The sequence below is a fragment of the Octopus sinensis genome, linkage group LG6, assembly GCF_006345805.1.
Source record: "Octopus sinensis linkage group LG6, ASM634580v1, whole genome shotgun sequence".
NCBI lineage: Eukaryota > Metazoa > Mollusca > Cephalopoda > Octopoda > Octopodidae > Octopus > Octopus sinensis.
In genome coordinates, this window is record NC_043002.1 from 45,459,266 (window position 1) to 45,483,033 (window position 23,768).

General features: G+C 37.7%; 1 protein-coding gene across 1 annotated transcript in view; it reads right to left on the reverse strand.

The window, feature by feature from the left end:
- The window catches only part of LOC115213147 (cleavage and polyadenylation specificity factor subunit 1), a 106,770-nt gene that overhangs the window by 82,362 nt on the left and 640 nt on the right, over positions 1-23,768 (reverse strand). The window contains exons 2-11 of the mRNA XM_029782081.2: positions 21,840-22,011; positions 21,196-21,235; positions 19,723-19,853; positions 17,330-17,410; positions 10,167-10,315; positions 7,783-7,926; positions 6,700-6,839; positions 3,460-3,570; positions 1,426-1,519; positions 1,019-1,106 (exon numbers count right to left, since the gene is read on the reverse strand). Coding sequence (XP_029637941.1) covers positions 1,019-1,106; positions 1,426-1,519; positions 3,460-3,570; positions 6,700-6,839; positions 7,783-7,926; positions 10,167-10,315; positions 17,330-17,410; positions 19,723-19,853; positions 21,196-21,235; positions 21,840-21,980 — 1,119 coding nt within the window. The 5' untranslated portion in view covers positions 21,981-22,011. The remainder of the gene's footprint in view (positions 1-1,018; positions 1,107-1,425; positions 1,520-3,459; positions 3,571-6,699; positions 6,840-7,782; positions 7,927-10,166; positions 10,316-17,329; positions 17,411-19,722; positions 19,854-21,195; positions 21,236-21,839; positions 22,012-23,768) is intronic.

Consider the following 23,768-nt stretch of genomic DNA (forward strand, 5'->3'; position numbering starts at 1 on the left):
AGATATTTTTAAAAATTAACAACAAAATAAGTAGTTTCTTTTTGTGTAAAATGAATAAAAAAAAATTTTTTTATATTTTATATTTTTAAATAAACGTATGAATATATAGTTTTCTTACATAGGCACAAGGCACATTTTCATGGGGGAGTAGTTATAATCAACTGAATCAATCCAACTACACAATTGAGTATTTTATCAAACCAAGAGGAAAAGTCAACCCCAACAGTATTTCAACAAAAAAACATAGAGAGGAAAGACTAAACACAATGAGGCATACACTTCTCTACTATTTCTCTTAAGTCACTACTTTGATGACATGGATAATGTTTTGAAACAAGTTAATAATTTCTTACTAACAATCAGACATAGTTTGGACATGACTGAACAATAGAATATATACACGTGCCCAGTCTACACTAAGTATAAAAAAAACAACTTTTTTTCTTTACAACTCAGTTATCTTCATCATCATCACCATCCTTTAATGTCTGTTTTCCATGCTGCCATAGGTTGGATGGCTTGACAGGAACTGGTTAACTGAAGAGCTGTCCAGGTCCCATATTTGTTTTGGCATGGTTTCCATAGCTAGATGCCCTTCCTAATGCCAATCCCTTTACAGAATGTACCAGATTCACTTATGCAGCACCGGCACAGGCGCTCTTATGTGGCACTAGCACAGGTGCTTTTTACGTGGCACTAGTACTCACAAGCCCGCAAGATTAGGATCAATTAGCTGAAGAGGGATGCAGGGAACATGTCTGTATGCAAGAACAGCTACAATTTTACTTAGCTTGATGGATCTTCTCAAGCACAGCAGACTACCATAAATCTCAGTCATCCCCTCTATAAGGCCTGTCTTAAGATCCTTTCTCACCAAATAGATTCTTTAAAAACAGCTATCATCTCAATAATTTCTGCTGTATACTACAGTCAATACCTCAGATTCATTTGCATTAGAATTTGTTTAAAACTGTTTAGAAACTAAATGCAAAGTAAAACACAAGGAAAGAAAACTTACACATGTAGTAAGGACACTAGAAGCAGCTTTGTCAAAATGAAAACTCTTCACACTCCTCATGCCATCAACAACCAATGTTAAGACATACCTGAAATTAAATGATTATAGCAACAATAATAATCTGATTTTAGATGGATGGGAGTTTAAAGTCAATTTGTTCTTTAGCCCTTTGACTGTGAAATTCAATTTCATGGTTATTCCAATAATAATCTTAAATATCTACCAAAAAGTAGAATTGGAATTTTCTGTAAGTAACATTGCCTCAATAAACTTCACATATCTCAAGAGAAAATAGTCTCAATAAAAGATAGATTGATATATAAAACTGCTTTCCACAATTAAGGGTAATGAAATTTTGATTACCCCACTAAAAGGGTTAAGAAAGACAAATAAATATAAATACTTACAGTTCTCCACCTTTCAGTGATAGAACTAATTTATCAAACGAGATCAGTGTTGATTGGCAACAGTCCAGGGCAATACGAACACCTTCTTGGGGTTCTGCAAAAGATGAAGTATGAGATATCTAATAAGAAATTAACTCCACCATATTCCAATCTAATGGTTTTGTGTTGATTTTTGGTATCTTTCATTTGCAATATTTTCTTCATATTCCCATAGAAAAAGATAAAAACTCTTCTATTCTACAAGGTCTAACTACAGTCAAAAGAATTTCTGGAAGGAATTAAAATATGCTACTGCTACAAACATGATATGCACTTTAAGTCTTTGATGACATCAGTCCTAATAACAATATGAGGAAATGGTAATCAAACCAGCAAAGTTGACGGCATGTATCTGATTCAAATAATAGATGTTTTTTAAGTATTTATACATCTGATAGATTACATAGTGCTATGAATTTAGAGGAAACACTTCACAGCTGAATACTCTTTCTAATCCTGATCAACCAACTACCAACTAAGGGTGACTGACACTAACTTATTCAAGATAGTTGCTTGGAGCAAGTAAATCAAAATACCTTGATTATAAGAAACTTATAATCAATGACTATGGTTTTTTATACACTATTTTAACGAATGAGAACACTACATTACTTCTGATAAAATATAATTTAAAGTTTGTGAGATAGCAATTCTCTAGGTTTGGCTTCGCAAGCAAAAATTTACAGGTGCAGGAGTGGTTGTGAGGTAAGTAGCTTGCTTACCAACCACATGGTTCTGCGTTCAGTCCCACTGCGTGGCACCTTGGGCAAGTGTCTTCTACTATAGCCTCGGGCCGACCAAAGCCTTATGAGTGGATTTGGTAGATGGAAACTGAAAGAAGCCCGTCGTATGTGTGTGAGTGTGTGTTTGTGTCCGTGTTTGTGTCCAACATCGCTTGACAACCGATGCTGGTGTGTTTACGTCCCCGTAACTTAGCAGTTTGGCAAAAGAAACTGATAGAATAAGTACTAGGCTTACAAAGAATAAGTCCTGGGGTCGATTTCTTCAGCTAAAGGCAGTGCTCCAGCATGGCCACAGTCAAATGACTGAAACAAGTAAAAGAGTAAAAGAGAGGGGAATGTCCACATCTTTTGCAAGATTGCTGATGCCTGATGAGTCTGATTTATGACAAACAGGCACAACCACAGAGACTGCATGGGAAGGTAGGTTGATTGGGGTTGGTCAGTGTCTTATTTTACCTCCTTTCTCTGCAAGGATGGTCCTGCAGGAGGTGTCTTCAAAGAAGGCTGTTGTCTGGAGGACAGTGGAACACAAGGCTTCATAATCAGCAGCAAGAACAGACCACTGGTGAAGATCAATGTGACACATGCCAAGAGATTTCTCTAAGGAGTCCTTGTACCTCTTCTTCGGTACTCCTCTATCATGATGACCAGAAGAGAGTTTGCCATGCAGTGTAACCTTGAGAAATCAATGAACTGCATTCCTAATGATGTGCCCAGCCTAGTGAAGCTGTCTTCAGTAGAGTCGTTTTGATGCTGGCAAGATTTCCTGTTTACACCAACCATTCTTTGAATGGAGGATATGAAGACAAATCTCAGAATTATTTTTCTAATGGTAGTTGACAACTTGCAAGTTAAAGAAGCTAACTGGAGCACAAATTAGGCTCTGAATTGATGTCCATAAAATATTATCGATATGTGACAACATTTAAATATAATCAACCTAAATGTATTCAAATTACTTGGGTCAGCCAAAGTGACAAGACAACAAATAAAACTCACATTTACAAATTACACCAATGAACCCTATATCATATCAGCATATTTCATCCAAATTCAAACAATAGTTATATTTTTATTATTTTTATATGAAAATAAATGCATTTAGTCAAAATCTTTTTCTAATAAGACTTATATTAGATTTATATAGAGAAAGCATGACAGGACTTTAAGATTAAAGGTGTTCTCCACAAATATTGTCATATTGGTACAAGCTTTACAAAAGAGAAGACATTCAGAAATAATGACTACTTACTGAGTGGAAATGCTGTACAAGAAAGTGCAATACCATTTAATGAAACACCATAAGGGGGTACACTTTGATTCAAATATAAGAGGGAATTTACTGCAAACACAACAACACCACCTGTTAAAGAAAAATAAGCAAAAATTATATTTTATGCTTTTGACAATATCTATCATTGGCATAAGATTGTTAATTTGTAGGAGCCAGTAATAAGATTAAGTGAATTAACTGCAATACATGATTGATATTTATCTTATCCTCAAAAATAGGAAAGGAAAAACAAATCAATTCTAGTAGGATCTGAACTTAACACTTTCATAGTGTGATAATTCTGAAATACACCACCTTGATGCATTTGAATTAATTTTGAAAATAATCAATAATCTGAAAGTATTTAGTACTCAAGAAGACCCACCCACCACAACATAACTGATATCCTAAAACCAACGTGCGGTGTAAAAAAAAGCATCGGTGTGAATGCTGGTGCTACATTATAAACACTGGTGTTGGTACCACATAAAAGACACCCTATAAAGTGATTGGTGTTAGGAAGGGCACATAGCTGTAAAAAGCAAACCAAAACAGACTATGGAACCTGGTGCAGCCCCTGGCCTTGCCAGTTCCTGTTAAGCTATTCAACCCATGCCAGTATGGAAAACGGGTGTTAAATGACAATAATGATGATATTTAGTAACATTGCCCAACAGGGTACACAGCTCAGAGATTAGGATGTCTTTCCAGATCAAGCTGTTACTTCTCTGCATCAAGAGATCACAACTCTAGTAAGACATGTGGTCAAGATACTGTAGGAAAGGATCACAAGACAGATTCTTCAAACCGAGACAACCAACAGGAGACCTACAGGTACACCACAAGCAAGATGGATAATATCCATAGACTCAGTTCATCACACTAAGAAATCCAGCAGGAAAGCATAACAACAGTCACTTCTGATAGGAATCTATGGAGGAGATGGCTGTAGTCTCTACCCCTATGATGTCATCATCATCATCGTTTAACGTTCACCTTCCATGCTGGCATACGATGGACAGTTTGACAGGAGCCGGCCAGGCAGAAGACTTCTGAGTCTGTTTTGGTATGGTTTTTACAGTTGGTTGCCCTTCCTCACACCAACCACCCAACAGAGTGGACTGAGATCAGTTTTGGCATGGTTTTTACAGGTGAGGTTAGTTTTGGCATGATTTTTAAAGGCAAGGTTAGTTTTAGCATGGTTTTTACAGATGGATGCCCTTCCAAATGCCAACCAATTCACAGTATAGACTGGATGCTTTTTACATGGCATCCGCACTGGCAGGGTTACCAAGTAACTTTCCAGAAATAGTGGGCACCAAAAATGGATGGATGTTGTTTAGAATCTAAAAGGTACTTATACAAAATTATGAAGCAAGATTTTAAATATAAATAAGGACTGTTTAAATGAGTGATTTTGTATCATAGAACCGGAGGCAATTTCAGGCAAGTTGGTATCAAAAGGGTTAAAATATACTGGATGAAATACCAAATTACTGTTTCTGCCACTCCACCAACATATTAATGGCTTTTAACATAGGCACAAACCATAAATTATGGCAGACGGAATAGTCAATTAAACTGATTCCAGTAGATGACTGGTATATATTTTATTAGATCTTGAAGGGTGACAGGCAAAAAAAGTAACTGATCAATGCCAGCACTTCAGCTGGTGCTAAATTATCAGCTCTAGAAGAATGTAAAACAAAGTTGACCATGGCAATATTTGTATTCAAAATGCAAAAAGATAAAACTAAACACATCAAGAACTCTTCCTATTTTGGGTATTTTCTCCTGCCTCATTCTGGTTTGAGCCACTTTAAAGAAAGCAGGTCTGTTTTATTTACTGTGTAACACCAACACAAGAGAAACTATCTTTTCAGACTGGTGCTTTCTTTTTCCATACTAATTGTTCAGTTAAGAGAGCCAACTTCAAGCACTTATAGCATCATAACAAACAGCAATTTTTTTCTATACATAAAAATCTCTGGTAGGCATCATTATCATCAACATCATTTAACATTTGTTTTCCATGTTTGCATGGGTTGGACAATTTAACAGTTGGTAAGCCAGAGAGCTACACCAAGCTCCATTATCTGTTTTGGTATGGTTTCTATAGCTGGATGCCCTTCCTAATGCCAACCACTTGACAGAGTATACTGGGTGCTTTTTATGTAGCAACAGCACAGCCACTATAAAAAACGGATACAAGTATAACTAATATGATACATGATAGTAAAAATTATATTTTAATTTTCTAAATTATTGAAATGAAAAATGGTATTTTCTTTTTATTGAAAGCCAATTCTTCATTTACTAAAGGATTAAATAAACTATTACACTCATGAGACAGATTTAATTGCTGATTGACAAACTTTCGGAATAACTATCACTGCTCCATGGAGAAGGAAAAGGGTTATTATTTAATAGCTTATTTACTAATCCTGGGACGAGGTGGTGAAGCACGACCTTCGAACTTTAGGTCTCACTGAGGAAATGACTAGAGACCGAGACCTCTGGAAGTGTGCTGTGCGTGAGAAATCCCGGCAGGACAAGTGAGTCCATAACCCGTGGCCTTCTACATGGGATGGAGCCAGCCTACGTATGCATACCTTCCCTTCTTGGGACACAAAACTCTACTTGTGAAGACCTATTGAGGCAAGTGAGGATCAGAATCGAAATCGATCAATGGAAATTGCAGATGTGTTACCAGTGCCGGTGGCACTGTAAGAGAACCATCCGTTCGCGACCGTTGCCAGCGCCGCCCCGACTGGCCTCGTGCCGGTGGCACGTAAAAAGCACCATCCGTTCGTGTCCGTTGCCAGCCTCGCCTGGCCCCCATGCCGGTGGCACATAAAAAGCACCATCCGTTCGTGTCCGTTGCCAGCCTCGCCTGGCCCCCATGCCGGTGGCACATAAAAAGCACCATCCGTTCGTGGCCGTTTGCCAGCTATGTCTGGCACCTGTGCGGGCGGCACGTAAAAAGCACCCACTACACTCACGGAGTGGTTGGCATTAAAAAGGGCATCCAGCCGTAGAAACACTGCCAGATCTGACTGGGCCTGATGAAGCCTTCTGGCTTCACAGACCCCAGTTGAACCGTCCAACCCATGCTAGCATGGAAAACGGACGCTAAACGATGATGATGATGATTTAGTAAACAAAAAAATTGGCTACTGATAACTGTAAAGTACCAAAGAAACTATAGTGAACACTTACCTATGGGTTTAGGAATTGGTAAAGCACAGAAACAGTCAAACGGTAAGTTTGTTAATGACCATATAACAGGATGAACTTTCTGTTGGATATTTAAAGAAATAGCCACAATGCTGCAAGTATCTGTCCGTACAGCTGTCCGCCTAAAAAGATATATTATTTCACAATATTTGATAAATTGATAGGAAATAGTTTCTAAAAAATGATTTCCTGTTCTAGGATAACCAACTGAAACTGAAAAAGAGACAAATTTTCAATTATTGCACTGGTGCCTCATTATGAAAGAAGCCCACTTTTAAGTCAATTACCAATATAAGTAGTGATGTAGTTTTTCCACAACAAGAAAACTGTTCTCTTTGGCCCTTTCTCTTATGCTTTTACTCCTTGTGTTTTAGAATAAAGCTGCTCATTTGGGGTTCATAGGATTGCAAGCTGCATGGCAACCTTACTAGTATCAGTGTCACAAACAAAGCAACTTGTATACACTGTAAAGTCGGATGCACTTCCTATCCAACTGTAGAATTCATGCCAAAGAAAATGATGCAGTCCTTGAGCCCACTGGACCCTGTCGAACCATGCAACCTATTCCAGCATGGAACATGAATGTATGATGATGATGATCACCAATGTTTCATGAAACAAATGGCTGTGAATGTTTGTATAAATGTAGCCATTTGAAGGAGGCAACAGCTGCAGTGACAGTGGTACTGGTGGTGGTAGAAACAAGGGCAATGATGATACTGACAGCAATCATGAGAATATATAATGATCACACTAATAATGCCAAACATAAAAGAGGAGGAAATGGATTTTAGAAACTTGCTTTTGTAAATTCAAATAATGGTGGGGCTAACAATTAATTGATATGAAGCACTCACAAGTTGATATTTCATTTTTCTTAGATGTCATTTATATTTTCTATTGAAGGAAAAACCCTCTAAAATATGTTGGGTTTAGCTGGGGGTCTTTTTTTATTATAATTAACAATAAAATATCAAACAATACAAACAAATTCAAATATCTGTTTCCATTTCATTCAAATAGAAAAACAAGCTTGCTTTTATAGTTAAACTCTATCACACTTACCCTGACCAAGTTTGCAGAGGTTCATACAAGATGAAAATTGTTGGTTCATAATAACCATGCAGAAACTGAATGTCTAAAACATTAGTAATTTTCTCATCCATGGAACGAAGATCAATTAAATATGATGAAAGTATTGGTGGTTTACTGAAACAGAAAATATCTTATTTAAGTAATAGCAATTATATCTTCAAGTCTTTTCTTTTTTAATCATCATTATTTATTAATCAAGAGGAAAAAAGGCCAGAGAATTAACCTTTTAGCATTTAAACTAGCCATATCCAGCCCAAATATTCTGCCTATTTTATGCTGAAACTGACCAGATCTGGCCTCTCGCACCTACTCAACAACATCATCCTAAAAATAAACAATCACATCATTGAAATTTTGAACTAATGAGATAATGTATGATTAATTCAAAACTGAATAAATAAGCATTCACATTTGATAAACTGAATGCTAAAGAGTTAATACAAGTTTGGATATTTTACAGGTTTTGAATTATTTTAGATTTGTGAATAAGTGTATATGATGACAAGTTGCGTTATATAGGTTCTAAAGGATTAAAGCAAATCCTGACAGAGAAAAAACTAAAAGGAATGAGTACTTTAAATGATTTAAACATCTTCTGAAAGTACATTTGAATGGCAAAAGCTCATTAACATTGCCATCAACATACCAACAGTCCAAGCAAGTGCATTAAGTTAGAAATAACGAGTCAAAATATAACAGAACACACGTAATAGATCAGGAGATAAGAAACCTGCTGAAAATAAATTTAAAAACATCATCTATAATAATAAATGCCAAAACGAATTTCTGTGTGTCAGTGTGTCACACTTTGACCCCCTCCCCTCTCTCACTATTCAATGACACTCCTACTATTCCTCATGTCGAAAAATAAAACACATTTGGTCAAGTTCAATCATTGCATCACGGTCAGCCTATGAACTTTCCAGCCCACCCTCATATACACTTTTCTATCATTAGAGGGTATACTCTGACACAGTTTTACCATATCTCCCTCTCTCCTCTCTTTTTCCCTAACTAGGGTAGCCATGTATCTCTTCCACCGCAAGATACTTGTTTCTGCTCCTCTAACATATTCTAACTTTTCCTCACCTAACACAAAGCCACCCCACTCAGTTGAGGGGGTCTTGTCTTGCAAACTATTTAGCGACCTCACTGCCGCTGGTTCCACATAAAAAGCACCCAGTACACTCTATAAAGTGGTTGGCATTTGGAAGGGTATGCAGCTGTAGAAACCATGCCAATGCCATCTTCTCCTGTCAAATTGTCCAACCACTGCCAGCATATAAAGCGGACATTAAGCGATGATGATGATGATGACCACACTGTAACATGTATCAGACAACCAACAACCATACCTTTCATGAAGGAAAGTGGGCAGATTATTTTTGAGTGTTTAAATAGCAATTATTAATGCTTCCGGCATTTTATAGATGCTTTGTCCAGGACCTCAGAGGTAAGGTGGCCGATGCCGGTGGCACATAAAAAGTACCTGTCCAGTATGTTGCGCCTCATGGGGGGAATGACAAATGACTGAGACCTTTGGTATTACGCCGTTCTTGAGAAGAAAGCCCATCAAGCCAAGTGAAATCATAGTCGTAGAAAATACTGGTGTCACGCAAATGGCACGTAAAAAGCATCCATTACACTCTCTGAGTGATTGGCGTTAGGAAGGGCATCCAGCCATAGAAACCATGCTAAATCAGACTGGAGTCTGGTACAGCCTTCTAGTTTGCCAGCATGGTCAAACCATCCAACCCATGGACAACGGGCATTAAATGATGATGATGATGATAATGATGATGATGAATAAATATAACCAACGTGACAAATCTTCAGAAACAATTCACTATACTCTATCAGGGTGCCAAACACTAGCCCTATAATAAGTAGTATCCATATAACTTTGAAAATAAAAAAGCAAAGATTACAAGGATCTTCAGCCTGCCATCAAGTAACAGAATACAAAATCTAACATTCAGCTATTGTCTACAACCAAAACAAGAGTGTTTTAATAAAGAATGTTCCTTACTCTATGTGTGTGGTACAACTGGAATAATGCACAATCAATCATAGCTTAGACCTATAATAAAAACATTTACTTCACTCAACTTAGCAAACTTAGTGGCTATCATTAAAGAAATAATTCAAGTATTGATTAGAAGAAAAAAATACCAACTGCTCCATTTAAATTTCATAATTTGAATAGCCATCTAATGTAAGGTAATTTGGAGGGGAAGGAAAAAAAATAAATTTAAATTAAGAAAAAACAGAGAATATTTCTATAAATCCAACAACAAATGAAAAAGATGAAATTTAGAAGAAAAGTAATCAAAATATCACAGAAATTTACTTACCAGCCTAATGTAGTATCTCCTTCTTCCAAACTGACATCATGACGAAATGGTAAAATTGTAAGGTGTCTACCATAAATCAACATTGCAGCACATCTCCCATCTGGATCCACACGGACAATTGGAAGGTGTCGGTTTTCAACAAAACCACACTATATATTGTGAAAAAAAAAGTTTATGATATATATTTAGATAAAATCATTGAATATTATTTTAGTTATTTTTCAATTCAACTTTTCTTAAAAATCATCATCATCATCATCGTTTAACATCTGCTCTCCATGCTAGCATGGGTTGGACGGTTCAACTGGGGTCTGGGAAGCCAGAAGGCTGCACCAGGCCCAGTCTGATCTGGCAGTGTTTCTACAGCTGGATGCCCTTCCTAACGCTAACCATTCCATGAGTGTAGTGGGTGCTTTTTACGTGCCACACGTGGCTGGCAAACGGCCACGATTGGATGGTGCTTTTTAAATGCCACTGGCATGGAGGCCAGACGAGGCTGGCAATGGCCACGATCGGATGGTGCTTTTTACGTGCCACCGACACGGAGGCCAGTCAGGGCATCACTGGCAACGACCACGTTCAGATGGATCTCTTATGTACCAACGGCACTGGTATCACAGCTACAATTTCCATTGATGTTGGTAAAATAAATATAACCCATGCCAGCATGGAACATGAATGTTAAATGATGATGATATTTGTTGATTTAATGTTGATTTTTCCATGCTAGCATGGGTTGTGCAGAGAATTGTGTTTGTTTTAACATCCATATTTCCATGCCAGCAATTTATTTGACAGGGGATATATTTCAGGCAGGACTTTATGGCCAAATATTCTTTTGGTTGCCAACATTTAACTGTTTTTGCAAGTAAAGGAGTTTTATATTTCACAAGTTTTTGAAAACACAGAGCAACCAGGCATAATTTCAACAAGGAATGTAAACATATTCTGTTCAAGCAAAGTTGTAGAATGTCAACATTCACACATATTCGTGCAAGCACAGACACATATATAAAATAGGTTTCCTACTGTTTCTTTCTACCAAATTTACACTCAAGGTATTCATCAACCCAGGATTATAGCCTAAAATTCCATGGGACTGAACCTAAAACCATGTGAGTGCAAAGCAAACTTCTTAATCACACAGCAATCCCTGTACTTCATAACCAAGCCTGCATCAGAATGTGTGTATATGCATGTGTATGATATATATATATATATATGTATATATATATATATATATATATATATATATTATATATATATATATATGTGGAAGGCAACTGGAGATTTCTACGGGACAATCTGCTGACAGCCACTGACCAGATCTGTGGTGGAGCAAAGTACCAACTCGACCCAGGGTAACATGGTGGTGGAACACTGTGGTTGACAGGGCTATTAGACAAAAGAGACAGGATTGGAAGGACTGGAAGAACGGTGGTAGCAGGGAATTGTATCAGACAGCCAGAAGGGAAGCTAGGAGACAGGTTTATTTAGCCAGAGGGGAAGCGGATAAGAAAAAATTTGCCAATGTTCTGAGCCGTGAGGATGAAAGACTTGAGGTATTTCATGTTGCAAGACAGTGTGTGAGAGAGAATCGTGATGTGGTAGGAGAGAAGTGTGTTCGCATGGATGATGGTTCACTTGCGCTAAATGAGGATGCAAAGAGAGAGGTTTGGAGATGCCACTATGAAAGGTTGCTGAATAAAGAAAATGAATGGGATAAAGAGAGTCTGCCAAATGTCAACCCAACAGAGGGACCAGCCATCCGAATTGAAAATTCTTTGGTAGTTAAGGCAATTAGAAGCATGAAGACAGGGAAAGCCCCAGGCCCATCAGGAATTACTGCAGAGATGCTCAAAATATCTGGCAGTGTCGGCTATAACCTAGTCACCCGTATAGTCAACCAGGTGATACACGAAGGAGTCATACCCAATGACTGGTGTAGCAGCATACTAGTCAACTGCTACAAAGGTAAAGGTGATGCCCTAGATACAAATAATTACAGAGGTATCAAGCTGTTGGATCAGGTAATGAAGGTTACGGAGAGGGTCATCGCCCAACTAATTAGAGACAGAGTTAGTTTAGATAAGATGCAGTTTGGGTTCGTGCCAGGGAAAAGTACCACTGATGCTATATTCCTGGTAAGGCAGCTGCAGGAGAAATACCTAGCCAAAGATAAGCCCCTGTACCTGGCTTTCGTTGACATGGAGAAAGCTTTTGATAGGGTCCCCCGATCCCTTATCTGGTGGTCAATGAGGAAACTAGGGATAGATGAATGGCTGGTGAGGGCTGTGCAAGCCATGTACAGAGATGCCGTAAGTAAGGTTAGGGTTGGCAACATGTACACAGAAGAATTCAAAGTAGAGGTTGGGGTCCACCAGGGTTCAGTACTCAGCCCCCTCCTATTTATCATAGTCCTCCAGGCAATTACGGAGGAATTCAAGACAGGTTGTCCCTGGGAGCTCCTCTACGCTGACGACCTTGCTCTAATTGCTGAGTCACTATCAGAACTGGAGAAGTTCCAGGTGTGGAAGGAAGGTTTAGAATCGAGGGGCCTTAGAGTCAACCTAGCTAAAACCAAAGTACTAATAAGTAGGAAGGTAGACAATCCACAAATGTCTTCAGGAAGATGGCCCTGCTCGATCTGTAGAAAAGGTGTAGGTAGAAACTCTATAAGATGTACCCAGTGTAAGCTATGGACACATAAGAGGTGCAGCAATGTCAAAGGTAGGCTAACTGGGAAGATAGTTTTTGTATGTGGCAGATGCTCGGGAGCATTAACCTCCGAAAATCTGCAGAAAACAACTTCCGTCACTTTCCAGGGGGAAAAACTAGAAGTAGTTGATAGCTTCCGTTATCTAGGTGACCAAGTCAGTAGTGGGGGTGGGCGCGCTGAAAGTGTAACTGCTAGAATAAGAATAGCCTGGGCAAAGTTTAGGGAGCTCTTACCTCTGCTGGTGACTAAAGGCCTCTCGCTCAGAGTAAAAGGCAGACTGTATGATGCATGTGTACGAACAGCCATGCTACATGGCAGTGAAACATGGGCCGTGACTGCTGAGGACATGCGTAAGCTCGTGAGGAATGAAGCCAGTATGCTCCGATGGATGTGTAATGTCAGTGTACATACTCAACAGAGCGTTAGTACCTTGAGAGAAATGTTGTACCTAAGAAGCATCAGTTGTGGTGTGCAAGAGAGACGATTGCGCTGGTATGGTCATGTGGCGAGAATGGATGAAGATACATGTGTGAGAAAGTGCCAATCCCTAGCAGTTGAGGGAACCCGTGGAAGAGGTAGACCCAGGAAAACCTGGGACGAGGTGGTGAAGCACGACCTTCGAACTTAGCGACCGAGACCTTTGGAAATATGCTGTACGTGAGAAGACCAGGCAGGACAAGTGAGCCCAGCCCACTTATGAATGCCTTTCCTCCCTTGGACACAAAGACCTGTTGACGCAAGCGAAGTCAATATAGAACCTCATCCGACGACAGGCACCCATGCCAACCCCCTTTGCTTGCGAAGACATGTTGGGGCAAGCGAAAGCGAAATCAAAATCGAATTGAACCAGCCAGGATCCCTGGTCTGGTGGTACGTAAAAAGCACTATCCGACTCGTGGCCGATGCCAGCGCCGCCTCCACTGGCTCTGTGCCGGTGGCACGTAAAATACACCAATCAGACCGTACGACAGGCACCCATGCCAACCCCCTTTGCTTGCGAAGACATGTTGGGGCAAGCGAAATCGAAATCGAATTGAACCAGCCAGGATCCCTGGTCTGGTGGTACGTAAAAAGCACTATCCGACTCGTGGCCGATGCCAGCGCCGCCTCGACTGGCTTCCGTGCCGGTGGCACATAAAATACACCAATCCGACCGTGGCCGTTGCCAGCCTCACCTGGCACCTGTGCAGGTGGCACGTAAAAAGCACCCACTACACTCACAGAGTTGTTGGCGTTAGGAAGGGCATCCAGCTGTAGAAACATTGCCAGATAAGACTGGAGCCTGGTGCAGCCTTCTGGCTTCCCAGATCCCCGGTCGAACCGTCCAACCCATGCTAGCATGGAGAACGGACGTTAAATGATGATGATGATGATGAAGATATATATCCCTGGGAAATCTGTTAATCCACAGATAGGACCCTGACAGGTAATTAGGAAGTGACTCCATGCACCCAACAACTCCTGAACAGGAGCCTTACCTATTTCTTTACTACCCACAAGGGGCTAAACACAGAGAGGACAAACAAGGACAGACAGACGGATCAAGTCAATTATATCGACCCCAGTGCGTAACTGGTACTTATTTAATCGACCCCAAAAGGATGAAAGGCAAAGTCGACCTCGGCGGAATTTGAACTCAGAATGTAACAGCAGACGAAATACCACAAAGCATTTCGCCCGGCGCGCTAACGTTTCTGCCAGACGCCGCCTTAACAGATGAAAGGCAAGGTCGACCTCGGCGGAATTTGAACTCACAACGTAACGACAGACGAAATACGGCTACGTATTTCACCCGGCGTGCTAACATTTCTGCCAGCTCGCCGCCTTACCACCGGATACAGTTAGGAGGCTCTCATTATTTTTGATAAAGCCATGAGGAAAGCAGTTCTTCTAGGAGAAAGATACTCCAACATAGAACATGCAATCAAAAGAGTACCTTGTAATGCTTATCACTGGAACATACTATGGTGATGGACGGTAGCAAAAGTGTTGTACAAGCTTTTGTCACTTAAATCCAATGACAAACAGATGTGTCTCTTTATCATCATATCTCTTGATCCATTTTGTATTTTATAGTCTTATGACAAATGGATGTGTGGCAACAGAAAATTAATAACCACACACATGCAGGGATGAAAGTAAATCAAAACAATGAGGCTGAATGTAAGACTATCATCTGACAAGATGAGGCAATCATCATGTATATATTTTAGAGTTGTACCTGACTTTCAATGAAATTTTACAATACACATACACAGCACACCATGCCAGTTATTTTACTGCTACAGATGATAGAAAGACGAGCTTGCAACAAGAGAAGACATTTAATATTTGTATATTATAGTTGCAGGCATGGGTGCGTGACTAAAGAGCTTGCTTCCCGACCATATGGCTTTGGTTAAACATTTCTAGTGTTATAGTTCAATTATGTCTTATTTCTATGGGTTAAGCACACAAAGTGGTATTTATTTTCATATTATTTGTTGTTAATTCTCATATTTATTGAACTCTGTTGATCCCCTACTTTGGATCTAATGGCACTGTCACATTTTAAATTTTAAACACTTATTTAATTTCATTTGTAAAAAAATTTGATCACATATATACCAAACAAAATGTATGTTTGATCTAGAGTACTTGAGGTTTTATATATATATATATATATATATATATATATATATATATATATATATATATAACGGGAAGGTTTACGAAAATAAACAAAAGACGAAGGCAGGTGGAGTACAAACAAACAAATGTATTAGCATGGCGCTCAGGAATAGAAATAGAACAAGTCTTTTACGTTTCGAGCCTACGCGCTTCGTCAGAAAGATACACAGAAAAGAAACAAGGAAAGAAACAAGGAGAGAAAAAAATGCATGTAGGAGCTAACAGTCCATTATGGCGTATATATATATATACACACACACACACACACACATTGAAATAATGAATAGAAATGGCACCTTGGGCAAGTGTCTTCTACTAAAGCCCCAGGCTGACCAAAGCCTTGTGAGTGGATTTGATACACAGAAACTGAAAGAAGTCCATGTGTGTGTCTGTGTGTGTGTGTACACTCTTGTCTTGACATCACATGATGATTGTAAACAAGCATGTCACACATTTCCAATCTTCCATGAAAAATATGTCTGGCTATGGGAAATATTACCTTGCTTGGGAACTGGAAGGTATGAAAACAGAAAGGGCATCTGACCCATGCAGGTATGGAAAAGTAGATGTTAAATGATGAGAAGGCTATATTTACTTTGATATGATCTTATTTTCAATTGTCACTTCATTTTAGCAACCATGTCATCATCATCAAAGTCCATGTACCATGCTGGTATGGGTTGGACAATTTAAAGTATCCAAGAACTGTATCGAGCTCCAATGTCTCATATATTTCATTCTATATATATATATATTATATATATCATTATATATTATATATGTCATTCTGGACATTCATCTCATGTTTACCAAAATCTCTGTTAAAAAGCTTTATACTATATAACACTTTCATTACACTTGCCAGATATACTTATTTTTGTGGTTCCTGTAATGTTCATATCTATAAGAATATTTAAAAGTTTTTCATATAGTTATTTGAACTAAAACTGTTTCACAAACAGAGACCATAAGACTTTTTCCAGTATTTTCAGCTTCTTCCATTACTTTCTGATGTTAATCAGTAAATTTCACCAATTTCATATATAAGCAGTAATTTTTTTATTAAGGTTTCCTGTTTTGCTATCTGTGGATAGCAGAAAAAGCAAGCCTTAAAGGAAGTTCATATTTCTGCTACACCAGTTATTTTACTGCTGCAAGTGAATGAAACACGACCTGGTGTCCAGAGAAGATATATTTCACATGCGTTTATATTTACTTTACTATGTATGACATGATATCATTTCTAGAGACTTTCATCTAAACCATCGTTATTTTTATCAAATTGTTCTAAATAAGAATTCACTACTTCATACGAAAAATTTTAATTTTATTTATTTTCACTATCACTATATTTATATATGTATATTATAACTATGTATGTGTGGAGGTGCTAGAAAGTTAATTGCTGAGATCTTTGGGATCCATATATATATATATATATATATATATATATATATATATAACCTCAAGCACTATAGATCAAACATACATTGTATTGGTGATCAAATTTTTTGAAAAAGAAATTAAATAATTATGTTTAAGATGTAAAATGTGGCAGTAAAATTACATTCAAAATAAGCACAAGAACTAACAAATAATATGAAAATAAATATCACTTTATATGCCCAAACTATGGAAGCAAGGCAAAAATAAAAAGATATAATTGAACTATCATACAAGGAATGTTTATAATTCAAAAACTTAATGGTAAACTCAGAATAAGATTTCATTCAATTTTTTTAAAGAATATAGCAGAAATTTTTAAAAAACTCACTTTTAATTCTTGTTCTTCAAAGTAATGAAGAGATAAAGTCTTCAAATCATGAGTCCCAGGATCATACTCCACCAGAGAAAGCTAGAAATATGGTAAGTTTTAGAAATAATTTCATTTGCATTGTATAACATATATTGCAGATTTTGCTTGTTACATCTGTTTTACTATACTACTGAATGTCCACTTACTTTTAACTAAGATATTGTGAATTTAGAGTGAAGTCTGTTATTGTTATCAGCAAAGCCCTCTGAAGAAAACAATAGCATTCTGGCCCTATAGGAATACAATGCTTCAAGTAAAGACTAAACACAAAACCAAATGGTGATTCAACTTTAAATTTCCACAGGTTCCCTCTACTGCTAGGGATGACACTTTTTCACACAGCTGTCCTCATCCATACGCAACAGATGACCACACCAGAGCAGTCGTCTCTCTTACACACCAAATTTGATGCTTCTTATGTCCAACTTTTCTCTCAGAGCACTTACACACTGTTGTGCATGCACACTGACGTTACACATCCAGCAGAGCATACTAGCTTCATTCCTTGCAAGCGTACGCATGTCCTCAGCAGTCATGGTCCATGCTTCACTGCCATGTAGCATGGCTGTTGCACACATGGGTCATACAGTCTACCTTTTACTCTGAGCAAGAGGCCCTTTGTCACTAGCAGACGTAGGTGCTCTCTGAATTTTGCCCAGGCTATTCTTATTCTAGCAGCTACACTCTCAGAGCATCCACCCCAGCTACTGACTTGGTCACCTAGGTAACGGAAGCTATCAACTACTTGTAGTTTTTCCTCCTGAAATGTGACTGAGGATGTTTTCTGCACATTTTCAGTGTTTATTGCCCCCGAGCATTTGCCACACACAAAGACTATCTTCCCAGTTAGCCTTCCTTTGATATTGCTGCATCTCTTATGTGTCCATAGCTTACACTGAATACATCTTATGGAGTTTCTACTTACGCCTTTTCTACAGATCGTGCAGGACCATCTACCTGAAGGGATTTGTGGTTTGTCTGCCTTCCTACTTATTAAGACTTTGGTTTTAGCTAGGTTAACTCTAAGGCTCTTCGATTCTAATCCTTGCTTTCACACCCGAAACTTCTCCTCTAGTTCTGATAGTGACTCAGCAATTAGAGCAAGGTCGTCAGCCTAGAGGAGCTCCCAGGGGCATCCTGTCTTGAATTCTTCTGTTATTGCCTGGAGGACTATGATGAATAAGAGGGAGCTGAGGACTGATCCATGGTGGACCCCTACCCGGAATTCTTCACTGTACTCGTTGCCAACCCTCACCTTACTGACAGCATCTCTGTGCATGGCTTGTACAGCTCTCACTAACCACTCATCTATCCCTAGTTTCTGCATTGACCACCAGAAAAGGGATCAGGGGACCCTGTCAAAGGCTTTCTTCATGACAACAAAAGCCAGGTACAGAGGTTTATCTTTAGCTAGGTATTTCTCCTGCAGCTGTCTTACCAGAAATATAGCAACAGTGGTGCTTTTCCCTGGCACAAACCCAAACTGCTTCTAGTCTAAACTGACTCTCTCCTTAATTATTTGGGCTATGACCCTCTCCATGACTTTCATTACCTGATCCAACAACTTGATACCTCTGTAATTATTCGTATTTAATGCACCACCTTTACCTTTGTAGCAGTTGACTATTATGCTGCTACACCAGTCATTGGGTATGACTCCTTCATGTATCACCTGATTGACTAAGAGTATAAAATATTTGTCATCGTCATCATTTAGCATCCATTATCCATGCTGACATGGGTTGGACAGTTTAACCAGGTAAGCTGAGAGGGCTGCACCAGACTCCAGTCTGATTTGGCATGGTTTCTATGGCTGGATGCCCTTCCTAACACCAACTACTCCAAGAGTGTAATGGATGCATGACACCAGTATCTGCCATGACCATGATTTCACTTGGCTTGATGGGTCTTCTTCTCAAGCACAGCATATTGCCAAAGGTCTCAGTCATTTGTCATTGCCTCTGTGAGACCCAGCACTCAAAAAGTGCTTTTTACATGCCACCGGCACGGCTGCTGGTTACATGACACCAGCATCAGCCACATTATTTCATGAAAATTTGTAAATCACTTTAACCATTTAGCATTCAGCTTATTCTGTCAAATGTAATGTCTATTTAGTCACACTGTTTTGAATTAATTAGATGTTATAGTGTAGCTTTGAGATTTCAGTGATATGATTGTACATTTTTAGAATGATATTTCAGGGTTGGTATGAGAGGCTGAATCTGGCCAGTTTGAACATAAAACATGTAGACTATCTTGGCTGGATAAGGCAAGTTTAAATGCTAAAGAGTTATATGTTTTCAAGTATAAACAAAAAGAAGCAATACAAATTCAAAAATCTACTATACCTTAGCATCCATGAAACTCAAAAGTAAAGCATCTCGCTGAGCACCAACCAATTTGACTGATTTCATAGACATCACATTGCCAAAAAGACTAAATGACAACATACATTCTAATTTTAATTTCTTGCGAATCTCTGCAAAACATAAAAAGAGAGAAAAAAATCAAAGATTAAATTGTTACTTCATATATAACTAAAACATAAATGAAATTTAAAAACAACAAAGAGCTAAATTTATAAATTGGAATTGTCATTTTACACCAGTGATAATGTGAAGTAGTAATTATGTTGACAGAGCGGCTAACCGGCTTCCGTGCCAGTGGCACATAAAAGGGCACCATTCGAGTATGATTGTTAACAGCGTCACTTTACTGGCACTTGTGCTTGTAGGGTGCCAAGAGCACCATCCGAGCGTGATCGTTGCCAGAGCAGCCAACTGGCTTCCGTACCCGTGGCACGTAAAAGGGCACCATTCGAGCATGATCGTTACCAACATTGCTTCACTGGCACATGTAAAAAGATTCGAGCGAGGTCATTGCCAGTAGCGCCTGACTGGCCCCCATGCCGGTGGCACGTAAAATGCACCCACTACACTCTCGAAGTGGTTGGCGCTAGGAAGGGCATCCAGCTGTAGAAACTCTGCCAGATCAAGATTGGAGCCTGGTGCAGCCATCTGGTTCGCCAGCCCACAGTCAAAATCGTCCAACCCATGCTAGCATGGAAAGCAGACGTTAAACAATGATGATGATGATGATGATTACTTCACAAGCTACTTTGAGCATCCCCACATGTGTTTGTATAAGTGTGAGAATGCAGTTATACATTCTCACATGTATAACTGCATATGAATGTTTACAAACTGCTTAGTTACAGCTACAAACGGTGTCATCACTGCAGTGAATGTGTGTTAGTAAGAATAGCATTCCAAATCTCAAAATCAACTACAGTAGTAGAAAAAAAAACAACAAAATAATTATTGTTATAAACAAAACTAAATAATTTGTTTTTATATTTGGTTTGCAAAGTTCTTCATGTGAATCCATGTATTGAAACAGGTTTTGTTGTATCTCAAGAGGATTATTATGAAACCTGAAACAGAGCAGGAGCAGAGAGGGCATACTACTGAGAAGGTTACAAATGACAATGAAAGGATTTTGACAAACATAACTGATTGATTAACCAAAGGATTAATCAAACAATCAATTAGTTAATTGGTTAAATAGTTAACAAATTAGCAAATAATAAAGAAGTGAAATAGAACCAGTGTTATGCTTATTATTGGCACAATGACTGTCCCAAAATACAACAAAAACTAAATAATATTACTTCTATTGATTATTTCCAAAATTTACTAGAAATTGAAACCTTTGCTTGTGCAGATCTATTTCATATAATTTGTTCTAAATGTTTTTAAGTATAAACAAAACATATTTAGAAAATGTGTTTTCAATCATATTCTGAAATACGAGTCACTTACCACCAATTCGTTCAGGAAGTTTATCTCCAAAAAGTGCTGCCTGAAAATAAAAAATGATATAGTATCATCACCGTTGATATGACTGAATACAATGAGTCTGTAAATACTGATGTAATAGAAGAAAATTTCACTTGACTCCCCTCCTTTAGCCACTCCTATGATATCTCACATCTTAAATCCTGTAATAACATTTTTTTTAAACCTTTCTGTTATAACTAACCCATCAGGGACTCTAATCAAGCCAAAATTCAAACTGAACATAATCTGTATTAACTTCACCCACATAAGTCCCAACCAACAAAAGCCTCAGTAGGTTAAGAATACTGGCTTTGCCATTCATCCTTTCAGGGTTGATAAACTAAGTACCAGTGAAACATTGGGGTTGATGTAATCAACTAGTCCTCATCCCCTCAATTTTCAGGCCTTGTGCCTATAGTAAAAAAAGATTATTAAGCAGGTGTTTGGGACATAGATTACTATGAAATTTTAATGGATGCTTTAAATTTATATTACTTTAAAAACATAAAGTTTATATTATAGAACCACAACTGGTCTGAGGTGGGTTGGCATCAAATGGGTTTAATGTTTTTTCTGGAAACAAATATCTTGAAAGAGATGAACATATGATATGAAAATTTACAAACCTCTTCTGGAGTAAGGCGAAACACGTGCAGTTGATTGACTCCTGCTATGATGAGTGATTTTTCAATATTATTGAAAAAATTACAGTATATACAATGTTCGATCCCCGTAGGGGCGTGTGTAGGGCGATACACACCATACATTGTTACTGTCTCCAAATAGCTTCACAAATAGCTGCAAAGACAAACATGTAAATATATGTTTATATTTTTTTGAAACAAACCAACAACAACTTTCCCTAAAAAATCAAAAGATATCCTCAGTCACACAACATTATTGATAAGTAATCTCTAAAATATAAACATTTCTCATAGGAAAGCCATATTTAAATTGCATGCCTTTGTATAAGTGGCGTATATGCATAGGAATGAGTATTATGTGTCTCTAGTTTTAAATACAAAAATATTTTGTATGTTCAACATATATATATATAGACACACACACACATATTTATATACATACATATATACATACACATACATTTATATACATATATATATATGCACATTTATATACACATAAATATACATATATTTATATACATATATATACATACATTTAAATACGTGTGTGTGTACACAGACAATAGGTGAAAGTTAGAAAAGCTTACACAGTCGTACTCTAAAGGATTTGAACTTCAGAGTTTAAGTTCAAATCCTTTTGAGCCCTGCACACACAGAATTACACAAAATATTGCCTCCACTGATTTTCAGAGACATCCACTTAAACATATGAATTAAACTGATATGGACTTAATGGACTAATTGCAAATAGACAAACGAGAATTTAATTTCTGTTAAGCTTCTATTCTTTTCATTTTCCCCAAAAATATACTTATTCAGAAACCTGTTATTAGAATAAATGAACTGTTATTTCGCATGAATGTAACTATCCCTAGTATTTGACTAATACTTTATCGCCCCTGACAGGGCAAAAGGCATGTAACTTCAGCAGGATTTCTGGAATATTGCAAAGCATTTTTCCCAATGTTCAAATGGTTCGACCAACCACTGCCTAAGTGCAAAGTATAGAGCAATAATTTGTCAAGTATGGATTATGGATTATCTCATACTGATAATCCTATATGGTAATGAAGAGAAAGAAGAAACTGGATTAGTAGAATCTTTAATGCATCAAGAAAAATAACTAGTTTTTAGTGGCAGTTTATCATGTTCTCAATTATAAATAAAGTACCAGCCACAAGTATTGAAGTCGTTCATATCAACAAACCCCCATCTCTCAAAACTGCTATTGGTTTTATGCCTAAATAACAATTATTTCCCATACAAGCATGAAGTAACAAGCGGGAATATAGATAAGAGATGAAAAGATGTAGTTTAAGTTTGTCAAGCACTTATGGTTATTCCAACGAATCAATCATCAGTTACGGAAGTGATAATTTAACATTAAAAAATATATTAGCAAGTCTTTGATGCCGATTTAGGTTTCCATTTTATCCAGTATTTTCAAGCATATATTTTATTAAGTTTTAGACATTATTGGATTCCTTGCAAAGAATCACTTTGAAATACAAAACAATGTTGATGTAAGTCACACCGGTCATTCATATTCGTTACATTTTATTTTGGACATCATGTACTTATAATTACTTTCAGAAATGATGAAAATAATTTTTAACCAACTTTCTTAATAAAGCCTATTTGCTACGGCATAAGTGCCCACCAACATCTTTATCAGAAGTCAATTTTATTCCTTTAATTCTTTTTCTGCTATGTTGAAAGGAAGAATACATGTCACGCTTTGCTATTTTTTTTTTCTTTTATTGTTCGAGAACATAAAATACCGAATCTATGAAACATACGGAGATGTTTTTCAAATAAGAATTTTGTTTCGTTTAAATTACACTAGTGTAAAATTAGCATTCATAATACTTATTAGTTCTGAATTTTAAAATAATTATAACTAAAAAG